This window comes from Crotalus tigris, unplaced genomic scaffold (genome assembly GCF_016545835.1).
Source record: "Crotalus tigris isolate CLP2741 ecotype Arizona unplaced genomic scaffold, ASM1654583v1 scf7180000019630.4133010339:1179603, whole genome shotgun sequence".
Classification (NCBI taxonomy): domain Eukaryota; kingdom Metazoa; phylum Chordata; class Lepidosauria; order Squamata; family Viperidae; genus Crotalus; species Crotalus tigris.
The window spans coordinates 794,802-816,666 of record NW_024097627.1 but is presented as its reverse complement, the minus strand read 5'-3'; the positions used below and the strand labels follow the sequence as shown (position 1 = coordinate 816,666).

Here is a 21,865-nt window from a genome sequence, read left to right as displayed (position 1 = left end):
TGTGGGGGATCTATTAAATGTTCAGGGTGGAGTTGTGTGTGTGATTACACTGGAGGAGGTTATCCAGGATGTAATGGTATTACCAAATTTAAAAGAATATATGGAACTAATATGATGAAGTTGGAAATCACTAAGAACCATTTTGATATAGTAAGTTATGGATTTGGGATAGACGGAACAGGAACAGATCCATTAACTTATATCACTATAAAGAAAGAAAAGATATATTAGCTAAGGAAGGAGGGGTATGTGGGAAGTTTAATTTAACGAATTTTTGCTTACAAATAGATGAAACAGGTGCAGAAGTGAAGCAATTAAGCACTGAAATGAGACAACTTGTACATGTTCCAGTCCAGACTTGGACTGGTCTTTTAGATGAAGGCGGATTTTTGGGAGGAATCTTTCGCAATTGGAAACAAGCATTATTCATGGTGGGCATAATATTATTAGGACTAATGTGTTTGACCTGCCTAATTCCTATGATTAAAAATTTAGTCCATACAACTATAACAAATATAATGAATGGCATCAAACGGGAGGAAAAGATACAGACACTGTTAGCCTTTAAGGAAATCAACGACAACGCAGACATAATAGAGAATAAACACAAAGAAGAAATTGAAATGAATTTAAAAAGATTCTAAAATTTTATTAAGTATGAAAAGAAAAAGGGTGGATCTGTTAGGAATAAAATTTTAGAATAAAAAGTAAAGTTAAGTGACACGTACTCTGTAAAATTTCTAAACGCAGACAGAAAGATTTCTACATAAAATTTCTACACGTAGACTGCAAGATTTCTACACAATTTCTACATGTACACGTACCTTGTAAGAGTTCTGCACGTAGGCTATAGGATTTCCACACTGAGCTATAGGATTTCATGATAAAGTACATATAAGGGAATAGGTGAAGCAAAATAGTAAGGGGCAGGGATAATGTATTTTGTTTAGGCGATCCTGATAAGATTGTAACCTCAGAGGAGGGGCCAAGGCGTCGGGATAGAATGTATATAATGTGTGTTTTAGCTGTGACTAGGTGTGGCTCAAATATTTATTTGGAGTCCACCACGCTTTGCAAACCGTTGTAGCCAATAAATCTCTGTCTAATTTCAACTTGCTGTTTGGTGTTATTCAGTGGGCTAGAATTTCTACCCTAAACATTGGCCGTTTTGCCTCTGGGAATCATTGCTGTTAATTTGCTTTCTTTCAAATAGGAGGTATGCTCAAAAAAGGGACTGATTCAGAGCCTAGTTCACAGGTCGGCAACCTGCGGCTCCGGAGCCGCATGCGGCTCTTTGAGCCTTGCCCTGTGGCTCCCAGCCTCCTCTGCCTTTGCAGAGAGAGAGAGACAGAGAGAGGCAATTGCGCTTCCCTGCTTCAATCTCTCTCTGTGTGTGTGTGTGTTTGTGTTTTTTTGTGTGTGTGTGTGTATGTGTAAAAGAGAGTGCACTCACATGTTCTCGGAGGAGCTGAAAAGCTTACTGGGCAGAGCTCCTCCCTTTGCTGCGTCTCTGCAGGAAGCAGGAAGGGCAGGAGAGAGCTAGCTAGCCCAGCTAGGCTGACTCAGGAATTCTGGGAGTTGAAGTCCATGAGTCATAAAAGAGACGAGGTTGTTTACTCCTGAGCTTGTTGGACAACAGCTTGAAGCTTGCCAGGTGAGCAGCAGATAGGAGAGGGGGGGGGAGAAAGAGAGAGAGAGAAAGAGAGGGAGGGAGAGAGGAGAGAGAGAGAGAGAAAGAAAGAGAGGGGGGGAAGAGGAGTGGTAGACCAAGGGCAGATAGAGAGGGAGAGAGAGAGAGAGAGACCCTCTTGACATCTAAAATGAAGATAACACTGCATATATCCTTTTTTTAACCTGTGTGTGTATGTGTGTGTGTGTGTTGTGTGTGTGTGTGTGTGTGTATATATATATACACATACATACATACATACATACATATACATACACACACACATACACACACACAAATACCCCCCCCACACACAAACACGCACACCTATAATAAAGGTAAAAAAGGATATATGCAGTGTTATCTTCATTTTAGATATCAAAAGGGTTTTGCGGCTCCCAGTGTTTTGTTTTTGGTGGGAAACAGGTCCAAGTGGCTCTTTAAGTGTTTTGGGTTGCCTACCCCTGGCCTAGTTCTTGTGTTTCTGTTGTGTGAATCCAGGCAATGTTGATCAGAGTAAGTGTCAATTACAAAGCCTAAATGAATTAAATATTCATTAAATGAACAAAGGCAGGGAGGAAGAAACATATTCTGTATGTTTAACTCTGATTAGATAATTATCAGGGTTACAAATGTTTTGCTGACAACTAATTTGCAGTGGGTTTTAAAGCAGTGATCCTCAACCTTTCTAATGCTGTGACCCCATAATACAGTTCCCCATGTTGTGGTGACCCCCAAGTGGGTGTGGCCACCAATAAGAGGGAGTAGGACAGCTAGGAAAAAAGGAAAAAAATGGCGGACAGCATGGTTTGGCGACCCCCGTGAAATGGTCATTCGACCCCAAATGGTGTCCCGACCCACAGGTTGAGAACCACTGTTCTAAAGTGTGGCAGTAATAAGGATGAAATCCAAGAATATCTTTTCTTTCTAAAACAGTTATAGTTCCAATCAGTCTAAAAGGATTGTGACTTTTATTTGTGCTTAGTAGCTTTTTAAATAATCAAGCAATATTTTAAAGATGGCAGTTAACATGTAAGAATTATAAGCATGAAACTGCTTTTGGAACTGCTATGATCTCAATATACGCCTGCAACATTTTACAAATTGCAGATTTAATAGATCATTCAGAGGTGGAGTGTTAATTCCCAAATATCTGTTTAACTTGAACAATGTCAATCACAGTGATGTACTGTGATTTGTATGATAATATGACATGAATTATGTAAACTGTCACAATGTACGTAATGTAGATTTAAGTATGTGATCTAAACTGCTTGGATTACTGAACTTGTCTATTATGTTGAGGGCTGCCCCGATAGAAATGTCCATTGCATCCAGTGCCCAATAAATGGTTTTTCTTTAAATCGATTTATATTTAATATTGAATTTATTACTGGTACCGCTATTACTGGTACTGAATTTATTACAGTTTAGTTTTGGTAACTTTTAAGAAACACACAGAAGTATGGGAAATTAAAACATTAGCAAACTCTTAAAGATTTTAACTTACAGGAACTTCCATACTTGTCCTGATTTGGAATTCCAGATTGCTTTTATACAGTGTCAGGATATTTTAAAATCTGAGTCAGTTTTATCTTGTCCCATTGCACTTTATTTGAAATTGGAATTAAACTATTTTTTTCTTTGCAGCGTTGTAATGCTATATAGCATTTGTGTGGCAGTCTGGTTTCCCTTTGGCAAACAATCTTGAAATACCCTGCTTCTCAGTTCTTTGACTGTTTCTTTGGAGTCTTTTATTAAATGGCTGGAGGAATAGAAAAGATAAAGGGAGTGGAGGAAGAAAAGCAGAACAGCATGATCTATTTTTCTATAGCAGATGTGCATTCCCTAAAACCTCTCCAGAAATTTCCAGTGAATTTTAATTTTTAATATGATAAAAGAGATATTAAAATCATGAAATTGATATTCATATGTAGTATTGAAATAACTTATTTAAATAAATTTAGTTTTTGCCTTGATTTTCCGTGTTAGAGTGCAGCCCCTTGTCATCATTCAAAAGAAAGTGTAGTTCTCAACCTAAAGCGGTAAAACCCTGTTTGTAAAACCCTATATGTTTGTTAAATGCCAAAGTCATGTATTGTGTACATTTTAAATATCCCTTTTTTATCTAGGATGAATGAAATGAGTCTGAGCCCTGTGGGGATGGAACAGCTGGCAGCTTCTTCTGTGAGCAATGCCCTAGCTGTCGCAGGAAATCACATAGCTTTGACCTCTTCACCCACCCATAATGCTATACCAGCACCAGGTAATGTATCAAGTCAGGATAAAGAGAAATTTTGTTGATGTTTTTTATTTCTGTGCTTTTCAAATTGGGAGATGATGTGACATGTCTAAAACCAGCTTTAGGAAAGTTGATTTTGCTTTAATACTTTTTCTTCAGTATTTTGTTATTGGCTCTTAGATGCAGTTTTCAAGAATTGAGTATCTTTCCATTATTACAAAAAAAGTCAGTGTCAACTTGCAATAGAAATGTGACACAATTAGAATATTGTGAACAAAAGTAAATGTATATTTTAAGTCAAATTTACTCCATTTGAGTTGAAATAAAAATCTCTAATGACCTTTCCAGTCTTAATCTCTGTACATCCAAATGTTCTATCAGTTGTAGACTAATTATTTTGTTTTTTATTAGGGTTACCAGTTGCAATTCCAAATTTGGGGCCCTCATTACCATCTGCTTTGTCTCTGATGCTTCCAATGGGCATTGGAGATCGAGGAGTGATGTGTGGTATACCAGAGAGAAATTATACCCTACCTCCACCACCTTACCCTCATCTAGAAAGCAGCTACTTTAGACACATTCTACCTGGTATGTAGTGTGATACAATAGATTTTGTATAGAATCTTAGCATCAGTTATATGGGGCAATGGTTAACATTTTACTGTAAGTTGAAAGCCTCAATTGAATAGGCAACAGGATATACATTTTACAAGTGAATAGGGATGTGTTGAACATTCTTTTCTGGATTTCTAATTCTGTTTTATTTATTTGACAATTATTAGAATAATAGATATGATCTGGAATTGTGGAAGTGAACTTGTGCGTTTCTTTTTCTCATGCCTTAATAATTCTTTAAATTACATGGACTTTTTATTTGCAAGTCATGAGAGGTGTAAATACTGAACCGTAGGCTTATTGGATGCATTAGTGTAAACTGATTTTCCTTGTGTTCAGCAATTTCAAACTTGACTCGTTAGTATGAAACAATGTGTTTATTTTTGCCTTTCTTTCATTTCTCTTCTTCAGGTCTCATATCTTACTTAGCTGACAGACCTCCACCTCAGTGTATTCACCCCAACAATATCAGTGTTGATAGTAACTCAGCTTTATCTGTCTCCAATAATCCTTCAGACTTAGATCCCTACCAACCCAATGGATCCGTGGGTCTTGAAGCAGGCATTGTCTCCATGGATTCTCGTTCAGTGAATGCACATAACACTCAAAGTTTGCATCCCAGTGATGGCCACGATGTAGCTCTGGATACAACAATCACCATAGAAAGTGTTTCAAGAGTTACCAGTCCAATCTCTAGCGACAGAATGGCTGAAGAACTTAGGATGAGTGATGTAGGTGGAGATCATTCACAGATTGCAAATGGCAGCCGTAATCATGAGCCTTTAGCAGTGGATGGCAGTTTAACCTCAGAAACTGTAGGGCATAATGGTGTCATCCCTATCCATGGTAACAGTTTGGAACTTCCTGTTGTTATGGAGACTGACCACATTTCAGGCCGTGTCAATGGGATGCCTGACCGAACACTTGGGGATTCTATTCATACCGTGGCCATGAGCAGCAATTCTGTCAGTGTTGCGCTTTCTACCTCACATAATCTCACTTCCCTGGAATCTGTCTCATTACACGAAGTGGGTCTCAGCTTGGAGCCTGTAACAGTATCCTCCATTAACCAGGAAGTAGGCCTGGGACAAAATCATGTTGATGTCTCCTCAGACAATCTTGCTTTTGTGCCATCATCATTGCAAATGGAAGATTCCAATTCCAATAAGGAGAATATGGCTACATTGTTTACAATATGTGAGTATGTGTCAGTATGTCTTAAACAGTATTTTCCAGCTACTTCAAAAAAATTAACTTATCCTGCTTTTAAATGTATGTACTTGAGACAAAATCCAATGGAGTTATAGAAAAAGTTTACAGAAGATGCAGAAAACTGGGACTAAACTTTTAACCAATGGTTGAATTTACATAGGACTGTAAGCCATTATTTAACTCTAGTTAACGCATCCCACTTGGCATAGCTCGTTAAGCAAAAAACCAACTAACTATAATTTGGCTTAGTACACAATGAAAATTCATTCTGGACGCAAGGGGAAGGCAATGCTTCTGAATGATGGATGGATACAGATATAAAAAAAACCTAAAGAGACTGTGGATTGTTTTGCAGGGTTTCAGTCACTGAACAGATCAACTTTCACTTCTTTCTCTCCTCTCAGTTCAGAGAAATTGGCATGTGTATAAGCATCTGTTTTCCATATGTCTTGAATGCCTTTACATTTAATGTTTAATTACAATTATTCAAAATACATGAACCAATTTTCATTTGTTTACTTGTAAATCTTCCAGAGAAGGAAGATGACTTTCTCTTCATTTATGCACATCTTTCATTAGTCAATACTGCAAGTAAATGAGAGAAAACTCAACTTCCTAAGTTCTATGGTTGTAATAGATGGACTGCCGTAGTGGATTTTCCTTACTTACTTGCAAGTTGAATGTGAAGAAGAATATATTTAATAACAATACCAATAATTATTAATAATAATAAAGTTGGAAGGGATCTTGGAGGTCATCTAGTCCAACCCCCAACACTATACCATTTCAAACAAATGGCTGTCCAGTCCCTTTTTAAAAATTTCCAGTGTTGGAGCATTCACAGCTTCTGGAGGCAGGTTGTTCCACTGGTTAATTGTTGTAACTGTCAGGAAGTTTCTCCTTAGTTCTAAGTGGCTTCTCTACTTGATTAGTTTCCATCCGTTCTTTCTTGTCCTGCCTTCAGGCGCCTTGGAAAATAGCTTGACTCCCTCTCCTTTGTGGCAGCCCCTGAGATATTCCTCATGAAGGAATCCATATCTCAATTTTGCAAATAAATTTGCTTCCCATGCTCAATATATGGACTAATGGACTATACTCAATATAGTCTATAAAAATATTTAACTGGTATTATACTACGTCTCTAACCCTGTTCCCCATCAAAAGCTAATCTTTGTAAATTTTCTATATCACTTCAAGGCAAGTTTTATTTGACCCTGGCATCAAGGAAAGAAACATTTTATAAGCATAGGTCTAATAATTATTATTGTGTGGGGGGGTTTTGTACCCTCATCTTGCCTGTCTGTTATAGTAGCATTCCCTAAGCTTTCCAGCTTGGTGGACCAGCGGAGATGGTGGTGGCAGGGGAGGAGAGGGGATGGTTTCACGCACATGCATGTGCCACTTTCACAAATGCAGCTGTGCACACGTGCACACTTACCTACCACTTCTGCAGCCCGGTTCCGAATGAGTTAAAGCCAGGCAAAGGGTTGCAGACGGAGGGTTGGGAACCCCTGTGTTACAGTAACTGACAGGAGCCATTCTCTCATTCTGTGTGCTTTTTTCTTATCCACAGGGTGCACCCTGTGTGACAAGGCTTACCCATCAGATTGCCCAGATCATGGGCCAGTGACTTTTGTTTCTGACACTCCAATAGAGAGCAGGGCCAGACTTTCTCTCCCAAAACAGCTAAATATCCGCCATGCTGTCATGGGACCTGAAGATGGTAAGAAGTTGTTTATTGTTTATTGTATATTCTCATTTTGAAACATAATTTGATACAGTAGCTGGACAATAAAAATCACTATTGTACTGGGGAAAGAAATGTGAATCTGGACAGAGCTTTATTATTAAGCATACAGTACAATGCAATCTCTATGTGACAGAAGTTAAACACATATTTTTGCAAATTTGTATGCAATTACTGTTTCTTTGCAATTGTTTACACCAGGGGTTTGCAACCTTAAACACTCAAAGAGCCACTTGGACCGATTTCCCAGAGAAAAGAAAACACTGGGAGCCACAAAACTTGCATACGCACACATGAGGGGGGGGAAAGCTTGATTAAAGAGTTTAAAAAGAAATAGAGGCTGCTGTGCATAAGTTCTCTCTCCCTCTTTCATCTCCCTCTTTCTTTTTCCTCTCTTTTTCCTTTCTCTCTTTCCTCTCTTTCTTTTTCCTCTTTCTCTTTTTCCTCTCTCTCCCTCTTTCCTCTCCCTCTCTTGCCCCTTCTCTTTCTCTTTCCCTTTTTTCTCTCCCTTTCTCTTTCTCTCTCCCTCTCTCTTTCTCTTTCCTCTTCCCCCCCTCTCTTTCTCTCTCCCTCCCTCTCTTTCCTCTCCCCCCCTCTTTCTCTCTCTCTCCCCCCCCCTCCCTGTCTGCGATCTTCTGCTCACCTGGCAAGCTGGCTTCAAGCTGTTCTCCAACAAACTGACACACTTTCTATTCTGGGCTGGGTTTCTCCTGCTCTTCCTGCTTCCTGCAGAGATGCAGCAAAGGAAGAAGCCCCGCCCAATAAGCTTGTCAGCTCGTCGGAGAACACCGTGAGGCCACTCTCTTTTACAGAGAGAGAGAGAGAGAGGGAGGGGAAGGGAAGGGCAAGTGCCTCTCTCTGTCTCTGCCTCTGCAAATGGTAGAGGAGGCTGGGAGCCGCAGGAAAAGGCTCAAAGAGCCACGTGTGACTCCGGAGCCGCAGGTTGCCGACCCGTGGTTTACACATTCAGAATAAAATAGTGAATATTGCAGATGCAGACTTTTTTTTATTATTTGTAATACCTCTTTTGGTGGGAATAACACTTTCCAAACATTTTCTGTAGCCAAGTTTCCAGCTCCAAAATAATTCTTAGGTCTCTTTGCATGCACTTCAGGCTTCAGCTATTTATACAGATTTTAAGTAATATTCAAGCTTGAGGATTGTGGCTATTCCAGAATTGGTACCTTCTCTGTTAAGTACTTCATGATCTGTTTGAATATCCAATCTTTTTACAGTATTAACTCTTGCCTGACTTTAGTTTCTAGATGTGCTGATATGTAGTTAAATGCATTCTTCCTTCCACACAGTATATCTGTGCCACTTACTGCTATACAGCACTAAAGCATAATAGACCTACCTCCTCCTCAACAGTTGGCAGGTGTCTTTTTTTTTTTTTTTTTTCAAAAGTTGCACTCTTGTTTCTCAAATGAATCTTGAATGGCTGTGACCAGAGAGCACAGTTTTTACTTCTTCAGTCCAAAGGGCTGTATTCCAAAACATTCAGGATTTTCTTTTTTAATACTTTAAACAATGACTTTTATGATGAGTTTGGAGAAAAGGGGACTTTCAGATAATTCTCTCATTCAGATGATTATTGTATTACCAATGCTGTACTGTGAGCTGACAGATAACTACTCCACAATCTTTTTAGCAGATTGTAGTGGTTTTCAAGTTCTGTTTTGCAAATCTGATTAGTTTTTAGGCAATTGTAGCTAAAATTTATCTTGGTGTTCCAGATCTTGTTTTGCCTTGATCAGTTCAAACACCCAGACAGTTATTCAGATGATCTCATGGTTGTTGAAAATAGGTATTTGCATACGTGGAATTGTTTTACTCTGATTAATTATAGGGTGCAGAGATTTTACAAATGATTTTATAATAAAAAATAGTACTGAATTAACTGAGAATTCAAAGTTTTTGCCTGTTATACCCACTATTTTCTTATTTTAAGTGGTAAGCAACTGCACATAAATCATAAATATGCATTCAGATTTCCAGAAATATATTGTACTTAACTCTGTACCATGTTGAAGTTGTGGCTTTTGTTCACTTGGGAATTCAAACATAATGCTTTAATAGGAATGTCTAATCTTTGCAGGTAAATGTATATTCTTATGAAAACAGTTATTAGAGGCATAGCAGTTATGTTAAATATCCTCATAAAATTAAAAAGTCTAACTTTCTGAAAAAGATGTTTTGAAGAAGAAGGTTGAACATCTAATACTATATTATATCTCCCAATCTAATAACAAAATTTCATATGTGCAAATTGATGGTAATGAAGAATTATTGCTTTCTTTTAGGTGGGCAGTATTGTCAATTATCAACTTGTCTTGGATCTCCTTCCTTAGGTATGACTATTACCTTTACTTTGGCAATGGATCTCAGGTTAGCAGTGAATGGAAATAGGTATTCATAGAAAATAATATAGTTGTACTTGAGTTTTTATATATGCTTAATATATTATTATTATATATTATTTATATTCTATTACAGTGGTTCTCAACCTTTCTAATGCCGCGACCCCATAATACAGTTCCCCATGTTGTGGTGACCCCCAACCACTTTACATCACCAGGTGCCAGGGGCGTGGCCAAAGAAAAGGGGGAAAAAATGGTGGACAGCCTTGTTTGGCGACCCCCGTGAAATGGTCGTTCGACCCCAAATGGGGTCCCGACCCACAGGTTGAGAACCACTGTTCTATTACATTTTACTTTACTAGTCTGATTTTCAAAAATGCCCTTTCTCTTTAGCTGCTCTTATTTATTTTTTGGCTTTATTTCTATTTTTAGATGAAATTGAAATATAATGTGATTTCATTAATGCTTAATCAAACATTGTTGCTGGAGCAATATTCATGAGAAGTTTGAAACCTTTGTTTTAGTTATATATTAATTTTAAGCACTGCCCATCTCACTGTCATTTATTGAGTTTCTTGGAGCACTATTTTCTGAAGATGGGAATGTTATAACAATATTATGGAGTTCTTATTTAAAACAACTAGTAGAATTACAGACATTCATATATGCTTGCTATATTACAATCTATTTCTACAGCTGAATTATGAATTTTCTGTTTTTGCCGAAAGCAGCATGACATTTTTAATGAGTGCAAGAATTCCAGCTCTCAATATCACAGGTCATTTTAAAGTCACCTCAAATGAATTAATATTAGAATAAAGTGGATCAATGCATTATCATAAGTTTACTCACAAAAATATAATTTCTGTGATTTCCATTTTGTAGAAGCTTTCATAGATTTTTGCTTAACAGTGAAACTTACAGCATTATATTGCTTATTGTTACTAGATTTCACTCAGTGTAATCAGAGGACTATGATTTTTCTCCCAATTACTCATAGGTGTCTGGGCTCGGGAAACTATTCCTGTCCGTACCTGCTTTGGACCACTCATTGGTCAACAGAGTCACTCAGTAGAAGTAGCTGACTGGACAGATAAAGCAGCTAATCACATTTGGAAGGTCAGTTTGCATAATAATCTTTTTAAATCATTCCCAAGCAAAAATACTTGATTGCATTAGGCTCGTCTGCACATACAAAATTGGAACACTGTATTTATTTAATAAGTGATAAAAGTATTTTAATGAATAAAATGATTAATTGCCATATATGGATTTACTCTCCTGTTCCTATATTCCAAAGACACTTATCTGTTTTTTTCCAATAAATAGTGCTTGGGAAAGGAATGTTATCTTAAGCATTGCAGTCCAAAATTGGATTCACCACTATGGTCTTTGCTGTTGGTGTCTTCCTTCCATCAACTCATTATCAAGTACCAGGGTTCAGATGATGCATTTTGGAAATTGGGGCAGAAGAGAATGTATCCTGTTACAAAAGAGATAATCCCATGGCATGGAAGTTCATCCAAACGTCTATATGTATTGCTTTGATTTTTTTTAAGTCATAGTGAGTGGAGACTTGTTATATGTTTTGTGCTTATGATATTTGCCTAAAGGAAGTGATGACTAATCAAAACAACTTGCTGCAGCTGTTAAGGTGCTCTCTTCACTTTGTAGAGAGATTTTTAACCATCTGAGATGGCTCTAATTATCTTCTTTCAGATGTATCACAATAATGTTCTGGAATTCTACATCATCACAACAGATGAAAATGAATGTAATTGGATGATGTTTGTGCGGAAGGCCAGGTGAGAAAAGGATAAAACTACAACAACAAAAACCAACAACAAAGATTTCTAAGTAATTACATGATAATCCTATTATATCTCACTAGATATTTTATAATATAATACTGTCATTTTTCAAAAAAAATATAAGATTAAATATTTATTGCTCAATATTCTGGATTTGGAATAAGTGGTGTGGTGGCCTAGTGGTGAAGATGCTGACCTCCCACGTGGAAGGTTGAGAGTTCAGTCATAGACATTTCTCTTTTAGGGCGCAAAACAAAAATATCTGGTGCAAACTCCATGTAGGCATCAGGAAAGTCATCTGGCCAATAAATACTCAGCTCCATCCAGTCGCCCCCAACTTTACTCTGAATTAAGGAATTACAGGGTCATAAAAAGAAAAAAATCTGGACTTGGAATAGGATTGAGGTTTTTTTGTTTTTTTGATGCGTTCAAGTCAGCATTGACTTCTATTGACTGCCTGGAAAAGTCCCTGCAGTTTTCTAGGCAAGATTTTCAGAAGTGGTTTGGCATCCCCTGCTTCCTAGGGCTGTGAGGAAATAACTGACCCAGCTGGCTTCATGCCTAAGGTGGGAGTAGAATTCATGATCTTTCTAGCCTCATGCCTTTAACCATTACACCAAACTAGTTTTCTGGAATAGTTTAAGAAAAAAACATTTTATATTTCAACAAAATCTACTATTGCAGGATTGGATTAGTGGATCAAATGTTTTATGGGACTGATTCAGCATGTGTTTGCATTACTATTTTGTTAGATCATTAGGTAAATTGAATCTATTATAATTAGAAAAATGCATCTTCCTATGTAGTCTTCACGTATCTTAGTATCTTCATGATATTTTCTTTCTTTAGCTGCTTATCTGGAGCCATTTCAGTAGAATTCTTAGCAGCTTAGATGACTGGCTCATAGACTTATAGAATTGGAGGTCTTTTAGTCCAATGCTCTGCCCAGGATAAGAATTTTCATACTATCTCAGACAAATGGTTGCTTGAAAATCTCCAAAACCCAGAGACAATGTTTAATAACTAACTGAGTCAAGACATTCATCCTTATTTTGAATCTGTATCTGTGCAAAGCTTCAACCTATTGTTTTTCACCCTATCCTTGGGAGCCAAGGAATACAGGCATGTTCTCTTCCTTGTGACAGCCCTTGAAGTATTGGAAGATTTGAGATTTGAGAAGCATTTGAAATCTGTTTAAAGCGAAACTTGAATTTATAGATCGCTTTTTAAAAATTTGTTTAAGGTGATCTTTTAAATTTTGTCATTCTTATCTTTACCTCATATTTTGAGAAATGCTTTAGGTGCCTTTTCTAGAGAGATGGCAGATCATCTATACTGTGAGACAGAATGACTTCATCTGGAACAGGGATGTGCAGCCTTTTTTTTTTTTTTTCAAGACTGCAATTAGCCTTGGAATAGTATGCTTTGGCCTGCACTCTAAAAAGTGGGTGGAGTTAGACAAAAATGTATTTGATTTAGTGAAATAACAGTTAAACAATTTATTTATAGTTGATGTCATTGTTCCACATCCATGTAAAATATTTTCCACTCGGCCACATTAAAATTACAATTGTCAGCAATGTCTGAAGGTATTTTGAAGCTACACATGGCTCTTGGATCTTAGATTAAGATTTAAAATACAGAAAATATTTCAAAGAGCAGAAGATTTTGGTGGATTCTTTCTGTTTCTGTGAATATTTGATACTTCATGTGGAAGACATTTTAATTTTTCCTTGAAATTATGTAAACAATGCAACATGAATGCTTCAGAGAAAGAGCATGACATATATGGCATACCAAACTAAAGCATTGTTTGTTTTAGTAATAGTCTCTGGAACAAGTCTTAATATTCACATATAATACATGTGCACCCAATAAGACTAAATAACCAGTAGAGTACTTTATAAATTTAAGAACAGAGCATTTGAGCATCAGAGCATTCTATTTGGCAAAATAGAAAAAAGTAGGGGAAAAAATGAAATGCATGTCTGGTAGCTGATCAAATACTAAAATCTGCAAATTCATCATGGAGGTAAAATAAGGATGGTCTCTAGGCAGAAATTAAAAAAAAAATACCTATCATTTCAGCTTTTTGTACTTGGAATGTGGTATGATAAAATACTGTTAACTGTCCCTTCAGTTGAAAATAAATTGTTTCTGATAAGTAGATTAGTGAACCTCATTGTTCATTCGTTTAGCCCTTTTTGATTCTTTGCAACATAATGTCAGGATTCTCTTCCAGTTACTGCTGTGAATTCTTACAACCTTGTGCTTGTGTAACCAGGGATAGCCACCTTGTCTTCTTTGGGCTTCTTTTTCAGAGTCTTCTCCAATGACTCTTGCTGTCACATTATATGCCCAGAATATATTTGTTTCCGTGTTATCAGTCTGCAATATGGTTTTACTTCATCTGGTTGGTTCTTCTGGTTCAAATGTTCTCAGCAGTTTTCTCCAGCACCACAGTACATAAGTATCAGTTTAGGTTTGTTCAGTGGTGTTGCTGCAAATTGGCTTCAGTTAAGAATATTAAATAATTGAGGGATTTTTTTTTTAATTGTAAATATTTATTAAGTTTTAAAATTTTACAAAAAAACCAAAACAACTCATCCCCAAACCTCCCCAACCCTCCCATTCCCTCCCCCGACCTTCCCAGAGCTGAACATAGGCTTAATTAAAATTTCTTCAAATAATGTAAAAGAAAATATAAACCATAAATTAATCTAAATACCAAATACATTAATTAAACAAGTTATAAGATAATTAACAATAATATGTATATAAAAAAACATAACTACCAAAAGAATAATACTTGAAAGAAAAAAGAAGAAAGAGAAAAAAATAAAAAAATAAAAGAAAGTATAATAAAAATAAAAAATATTTTAAATTTTAAATATAAGTTATTGAAAAGCTAAATAATATTTTTTAACATCCAACTTGTATTGTATAAAATCTATCCATTTTTCCCATACCGCAAAATACTTCTCCTGCGATTGATCCTTCAAGAAAGCTGAAATCTTTGCCATTTCCGCCAAATAAGAAACTTTAAAAAACCACTCTTGCAAAGTAGGCAGAGATTCCTTCTTCCAACATTGCCCTACTAGCAGCCTTGCGGCTGTAATTAAATTTAACATCAATGTAGTCTCTTTAATATCACAGTCGGTAACAATACCTAATAAAAACAATTGTGGGGTAAATTTTACCCTCCTTCTGAAAATTCTTTGAATATTCCACCATATCTTAATCCAAAAGGCTTTTATATTTTTACACGACCACCAAATATGATAGTAAGTAGCATCCAAACAACCACATCTCCAACATTTAGGCTGTAAGTCAGGATACATACGAGACATTTTTTGTGGATCAAGGTGCCATCTGTAAAACATTTTATAAAAATTCTCCCTTAAATTCTGGGCTTGTGTAAATTTGACATTCCTCACCCAAATAATTTCCCAGGTATCTAGTAGAACTGGTTCACCAAAATTTTGTGCCCATTTGACCATACATTCTTTAATTAATTCTGCCTCTGAATCCAATTCTACTAGCACCCCATAAATTCTCTTAATATGAGTTCGTCTTTGATCTTTTACTTGTTTAAGAAAGTTTTCATCTTCTCTAAGTAAACCCACATTACAATCTAACTTCCATCTATCCACTATTTGTCTATACTGAAACCATGAATATGTAATATTTTCTTGTGCTAGGTTTTCCAAAGATTTTAACTGCCAGTTTTTACCATCCCATCTAAGTAATTGTGCATAAGAAACACCATCCATTTTAACTCCTCTCCTTATCCCCTCTATCGCATGCCAGGGTACAGCCCATAATGGGATTTTAAAATCACTTCTGTAATATTTCCTCCAAACCCGAAATAGGGAAATCCTTATAATATGATATTTAAAAACCCTATCAACTTTTTTATTAAAAATTAAATAGGCATGCCATCCAAAAAGTAAATCCCAACCCTCCAAGAGGAGTATTTCTACATTTGTTAAATTAACCCAATCACTAATTAATGTTAAAACCACTGCATCACAGTACAATTTCAAATTCGGTACCTTAAGTCCACCTCTCTCACGGATGTCTTGTATTATTTTAAGCTTTACTCTTGGTTTTTTCCCCACCCAAATAAACTTATTGATACCTTTCTGCCATTCATTTAAATTAATCTCATTCTTTAAAATAGGTATCATTTGAAACAGAAAAAAAAACTTTGGCAAAACATTCATTTTAATCACCGCAATTCTTCCCAAAAGGGATAATTGCAATTTCTCCCAATTTTTCAAGTCTCTTTGTATCCTGACCCATAATCTTTCATAATTATTTTTGTACAATTTTGCATTAGAAACAGATAAAATAACCCCCAAATATTTTACCTTATCAACAACCTCAAAATCTGTCAACTTAACCAAAGTCTGCTTATCCAAAATGGTCATATTTTTAGATAATATTTTAGTCTTATTGTTATTAATTTTAAAACCCGAAACCCGTCCATATTGGTATATCAATTGTAATAACTCTACTACAGAATAAGTAGGTTGGGACAGGGTGACCACCAAGTCATCTGCAAAAGCTCTTAATTTATATTCTTTTTTATTAACTTCTATTCCTTTTATTTCCTGGGATTCTCGAATTTTAATCAACAATATTTCCAAAGTTAAAACAAATAGCAGTGGTGACAATGGACATCCCTATCTAGTCCCCTTTTCTATTGTAAAGACCTCTGATAAACCCCCATTAACAATAAGTTGTGCCATTTGTTTTTGATAAATAAGACCAAGAGCTTGTAAAAATTTTTCTCCAAAATTCATTTTCTCAATTAAACTTAACATAAATTGCCAATTCAGTTGATCAAAAGCTTTTTTAGCATCTAAAAATATCAATCCTGCAGGAACTTGATTATTTTTGTCTAAGTATTCTAATAAATTAATAATTTGTCTGACATTATTCTTCATGTACCTTCCAGTTATAAAACCCGTTTGATCCTTATGTATAACCTGATGCAAAACCCTCATAAGCCTGTTAGCCAAAATTTTTGCAAAAATCTTATAATCTACATTTAAAAGATATATAGGTCTGTAATTCTTTGGTAAAGTGAGATCTTGATCTTCTTTTGGAATTAAAGATATAAAAGCTCTACCCCATGATGGGGGAATCTCTAAACCCTGTAATATATTATTAAAAAGCTCTCTTAAAGGTTGAATCATCTCTTGTACCAAAGTTTTATAATAAATAGATGTCAAACCATCCGTACCCGGTGCTTTACCTAATTTTAATTCTTTAATCACTGTCTCAATTTCCTCTCTAGTAACTAAACCATTAATTTCTTGTTTCTGATCTTCTGTTAATTTAGGGAAGTTGGCTTCATTTAAATAATTTTCTATGTCTAAAACCTGTATTTTAGTACTCTTATATAATTTTTGATAATAATCTAAAAAAGATTTCTTAATCAAATCCTTATGATATACTAATTTACCATTATAATTTATTTTATCTATAATTCTCTGTCTCTGTTTCTTTCTTAATTGATAAGCCAACCATCTCCCTGGTTTGTTAGCATTGCAAAATGTATTTTGTTTCATATACAGTAAGTTAGTTGCAGTTTGATCAGCCATCAACATATTAAATTGTGTTTTAAGCAATTTTATAGATTCTTTAACCTTTTCATCTGTGGGATTTGAAATCAAAATTTTTTCTTTTGATTTAATCTCATCTTCCAATTCCTTACGTTTCTGAATCTGCTTTTGTCTATGAGCATTATTCATTTGTATCAAAATCCCACGCATAAAAGCTTTACCTGCATCCCATACCATTGACATTGAAGTTCCCTTATACATGTTTAAAACAAAATAATCCTTTAAGTGCTCCTTTAATTTTTGAACATTCTTTTCTTGTCTAAATAAATTTTCATTCATCCTCCACGATCTCCTCTCCTCTCTTTCATCAACCAGCTCCATCCAGACTGGACTATGATCCGTCAATGTCCTAGGAAAAATTTTAACATTCTTTACCCTAAAATATAAATCAGTTGTGATAAAAAAAAGTCAATTCTTGAGAAGGATTGATGTCTATCTGAAAAGAAAGTAAAGTCTCTCTCCTCCTGATTGCGTTCACGCCAGTAGTCTCGTAGTTCCCAGTCCTCTTTCAAATCAAAAAAAGCTTTAGGTAATTTAGCCTGTTTAAAAAAAGTAGAAGATCCTTTTTTGTCTCTTTGTGTATCTAACACACCATTCCAATCACCCATTAATATCACAGATCTATAGTCCAACAAAGTTAATTTCTGATGTAACAATCTATAAAATTGTTCCTGTTGTTGGTTTGGTGCGTACAATCCCACTGTAAGTATTTTCTTACCATATAAACCAACTTCAATCATAACATATCTCCCTTGAGGATCAGATTCTACCAAACAGGCTGATAAGTTTTGCTTGACATAAATAACTACGCCCCTTTTTTCCCAGGAGCAGAAGATACAAAATGAGATCCCAAACGAGCATTGACTAAATATTTTTGATCTTTAGCTATAATATGTGTTTCCTGCAAACAAATAATATCATTATTATGTTGCTTTAAATAATGAAAGATTTTCTTTCTCTTCTGGGGGGAAATAAGGCCGTTAACATTCCAAGTCAGGAGCTTTACCATCTCCCTTAACCAGAAGCCTGGAGAAGACTGCTTGAAGATCTGCCATTGAAGAATGTGCCGCAGAACTCTTAGGTCTTGCTCCTCCCACCGGCAACGAAGCACTTTCTTGAAGAGATTCTTTAGCCTCTTTCCTCTGTTGTTCCTTCTCCTTGCGTCTATGCGCTGCACGGGTCATTCTTTGCTCTTTAATCTCTGCTTGTCGGGACCACTCCAACTGTAACTCTCCAACCGCCATCACACCTGGTCCTTCAGACTGCTGTTCAACCTCTTTACCATCCAGAACTTTCTGCATCATGGATGATGGTGAGCCTGCTCCCAGGACCGAACTGTAAAACTCCTTTGCTTTAGTGACTGTATTAAGTCTATAACGCGTCCCCGCATGGCTCAGAACAATACCCATCAGAATCTCCCATCTGAATGGCATCATTCTTTTTTTAAGTTCATTAGATAAGAAAGCAAAATCTTTTCTCTTTCTTAGAATTTTAGATGGGATCTCCTTTAAAATAATAACATCTTGAGCAGCAATATGGAATCTCTTATTATAGAAGGCTTGTATGATTTCATTGCGCAGAGATCTCTTTCCAAAATAAACCACCACATCTCTTGGTAAATTTCTCTGTTTTGCAATCCAGGAATTAACTCTAAATAATTTTTCAACCTCTCTGCGTATTTCCTCTTTCTCCCTATTCAAAATAACAGCAGTCATTTACCACAATCTCTCTCAAATCTTGCTGCATATCTTCTTTCAGACCCCTAATTCTTAAGGCATATTCCATTTCTCTGTACCGAGACATAACAATGTCATCCTGTGAAATTTCCATCTTTTTTTCCATGCCTTCAAACCTATCTTCCAAGATGTCAACCTTGTCTTCAACCTCTTCAACTCCAGAGTCAAGCTTCTCAACCACAGAAGCAAGTCCTGATAGAGCCATAACTATATCTTGCCTCAAAATAGTGTTATTCTGCTCCAACAGATTCTTCACTTCCCCTCTAATTTCAGTTTTATTCTGATCTAGAAGCTCCTTCATTTCCCCTCTGATTTGAGTTACTGCATTTCCCATTATGTCTTTCATATCTTGTACAGATATTACTGGCAAAGGAGGAGAAGATGGTGGTGTAGCTTTAGGTTGTTGTACCGGTAAGATCGCAGGAGAAGAAGCCACCTTAGGAACTGTAGAAGCTGCTTGCCTTTTTGAAGCCATTTTTTTTTAAAAAAAATTTTTTTTCTTATTTCCACTTTATAAAAAAAATACTCAAAGAATTAAAAAAAATAAAGGAGAGTTTAAAAGATATTTCAAAAACACAAAACCACTTTCAGAAAAAGAGGAAAAAGTTTTAAAAAAAAACTATATAGTCCATAACATTCCGTTTGACTCACTTTCTTTTTCTCCTGAAAAAAACTTTCAAATTGCCATTTTACTTTCACTCTCCACACAAACAAAAAAAAAACAAAAAGAAAAAGATCAACCTAAACTAAAAAGCAAATAAAACTCAATAAGTCAAATCCTTTATCCAGCTCTGTCCGCTTTATATAAAAAAAATCACTCACCCTATCCCTTTAAGCGCGGAAATGGTAGCGGCGTTTCACTTTGTTCCCAGAGGAAACAAAGACAGCTGGGAGGCGGAGGCAACCCGAACTCTGAGGGAGCTCTCTTTCTACCCCCCCAAAAAAATCCCTGGGGGGGTTGAGATGCTCTACCTCTATTTGGGTGGTTCTCTCCCCCCTCCCTTCGCCCGGGAGGGGGATTTCGAGCCGCAGAACAGCTGGTGACTGCTGTATTCCGGGGTTCTCACGCTGACCCAGGAGGACGGCTACAATGTAGCCGCCATCATCGACGCTAACCACCCGATCAATAATTGAGGGATATTTGTGATAAAAGTCATATTTACATTTTAAGATTTTCCTCTGTGAAATAGGAACCGGGAAGAACAGAATCTGGTAGCCTACCCTCATGATGGAAAGATTTACTTCTGCACTTCACGTGACATCCCTCCAGACCATGAGCTCCTTTTTTACTATAGTCGTGACTATGCCCGGCAGATTGGTAAGCAGTTAGTTTCCAAATATGGCATTCTCCAAATGTTTTAGATTTAGACTGTAGCTAAATCTAGGCCTGGAACATTGACCATACTGAAAATTATTTCTGGAAGTATGATCCAAGTGGGGAGCTTAAATATGATATGAATAAAATTTTAGCTTATGATTTATATATTCCTCTATCAGATCTGATTGGATTTAGTAATAAGCTATTCCCTTTCTTCATATTTCAACAAAATATAAGATTGAAGCTTATGCATTTTAAATTCATAATGCCTTTTGTTATATTCCTGTTATTTTGGGGGTTTGTACTTTATGCTGCATCATACACAATTACCTCTCTTAAAGGTGTTCCTGAGCATCCTGATGTGCACACTTGTCACTGCGGAAAAGAATGTGCCTCTTACGCAGAGTTTAAGGTCCATCTGAGTAGTCATCTCCACAGCCACTTCCCCAGTCAAGAACACAGCAGTACCCATGGATCAGGACACAGTAAGGAAAGGAAATGGAAATGCTCTATGTGCCCTCAAGCTTTTATATCACCTTCTAAGCTTCATGTTCACTTCATGGGACATATAGGCATGAAGCCACACAAGTGTGATTTCTGTAGCAAGGCCTTTAGTGACCCTAGCAATTTGCGTACTCATCTTAAAATCCATACAGGTAAGTGAGGAAGAACAAATTTAAAGTTCTTTTTCCAAACAAGTATTTAGAACCTCTATTGAACTATATTGTTACAGTGAAGACTGGTCATTTGTTCTTTCTTAGAATGGAAAATTGTGTTGCCTTGTTTTTAAGATTTGATCATGTGTGACATACTGTATTTCAAAGACCAATTGGATTTTGATTTTGGATGTGACCTCCCAAATTTTTAAGTGACTATCTTTAGGAAACTATTTTTCTTTTGTCCTTTTGCTAGAGATAGAGTTGAAGAAGCATAAAACTAAAAGAACCTAACAAAGAGCAGAATATCTAGAAATTTTAGAAAAGCAACTTGGAAATCTCTGAATAATTGGAGTTATGTGTAGTTTGTTGCCTATAGCACAACATAAGATTCATGCATATTACATGCTGTTAGTTACTTACACACCACTATAATCTATTGTATAGCCCTATTGTAATATTAAGCATGTTGATAACTTGGAATTTCAATTATAGTTACTGTTCTGTGAACTGGATGAAATGATCTTATGTAAAACTTTGTCTCTTCAGGTCAAAAAAACTATCGCTGTGCACTCTGTGAAAAATCTTTTACTCAGAAGGCACACCTAGAAACACATATGGTTATCCACACTGGAGAAAAAAATCTGAAATGTGATTATTGCGATAAACTATTTATGCGGCGTCAAGATCTCAAGCAGCATGTGCTCACCCATACACAGTGAGTCATTCAGGAGACATTCCAAATTATTTGTGTGTGTTTATTTGTGTGTTTAATTTATTGCCTACAAACTAAAGAGGTTCTTTTTAAAAGACTCATGATAGTAATAGGAGTGACAGTTCTCAGAAGAAACCCAGATTTATCAGAA

At 36.2% G+C, this 21,865-nt stretch overlaps 1 protein-coding gene across 2 annotated transcripts in view; it reads left to right on the top strand.

Moving 5' to 3' along the window:
* PRDM4 (PR/SET domain 4) overlaps positions 1–21,865 on the top strand; it is a 28,635-nt gene that overhangs the window by 4,985 nt on the left and 1,785 nt on the right. For both annotated transcript variants that reach the window (XM_039363891.1, XM_039363890.1), the window contains exons 2-11: positions 3,802–3,935; positions 4,323–4,499; positions 4,938–5,723; positions 7,312–7,461; positions 9,789–9,836; positions 10,846–10,964; positions 11,565–11,650; positions 20,216–20,343; positions 20,685–20,999; positions 21,549–21,717. In XM_039363891.1, coding sequence (XP_039219825.1) covers positions 3,802–3,935; positions 4,323–4,499; positions 4,938–5,723; positions 7,312–7,461; positions 9,789–9,836; positions 10,846–10,964; positions 11,565–11,650; positions 20,216–20,343; positions 20,685–20,999; positions 21,549–21,717 — 2,112 coding nt within the window. The remainder of the gene's footprint in view (positions 1–3,801; positions 3,936–4,322; positions 4,500–4,937; positions 5,724–7,311; positions 7,462–9,788; positions 9,837–10,845; positions 10,965–11,564; positions 11,651–20,215; positions 20,344–20,684; positions 21,000–21,548; positions 21,718–21,865) is intronic.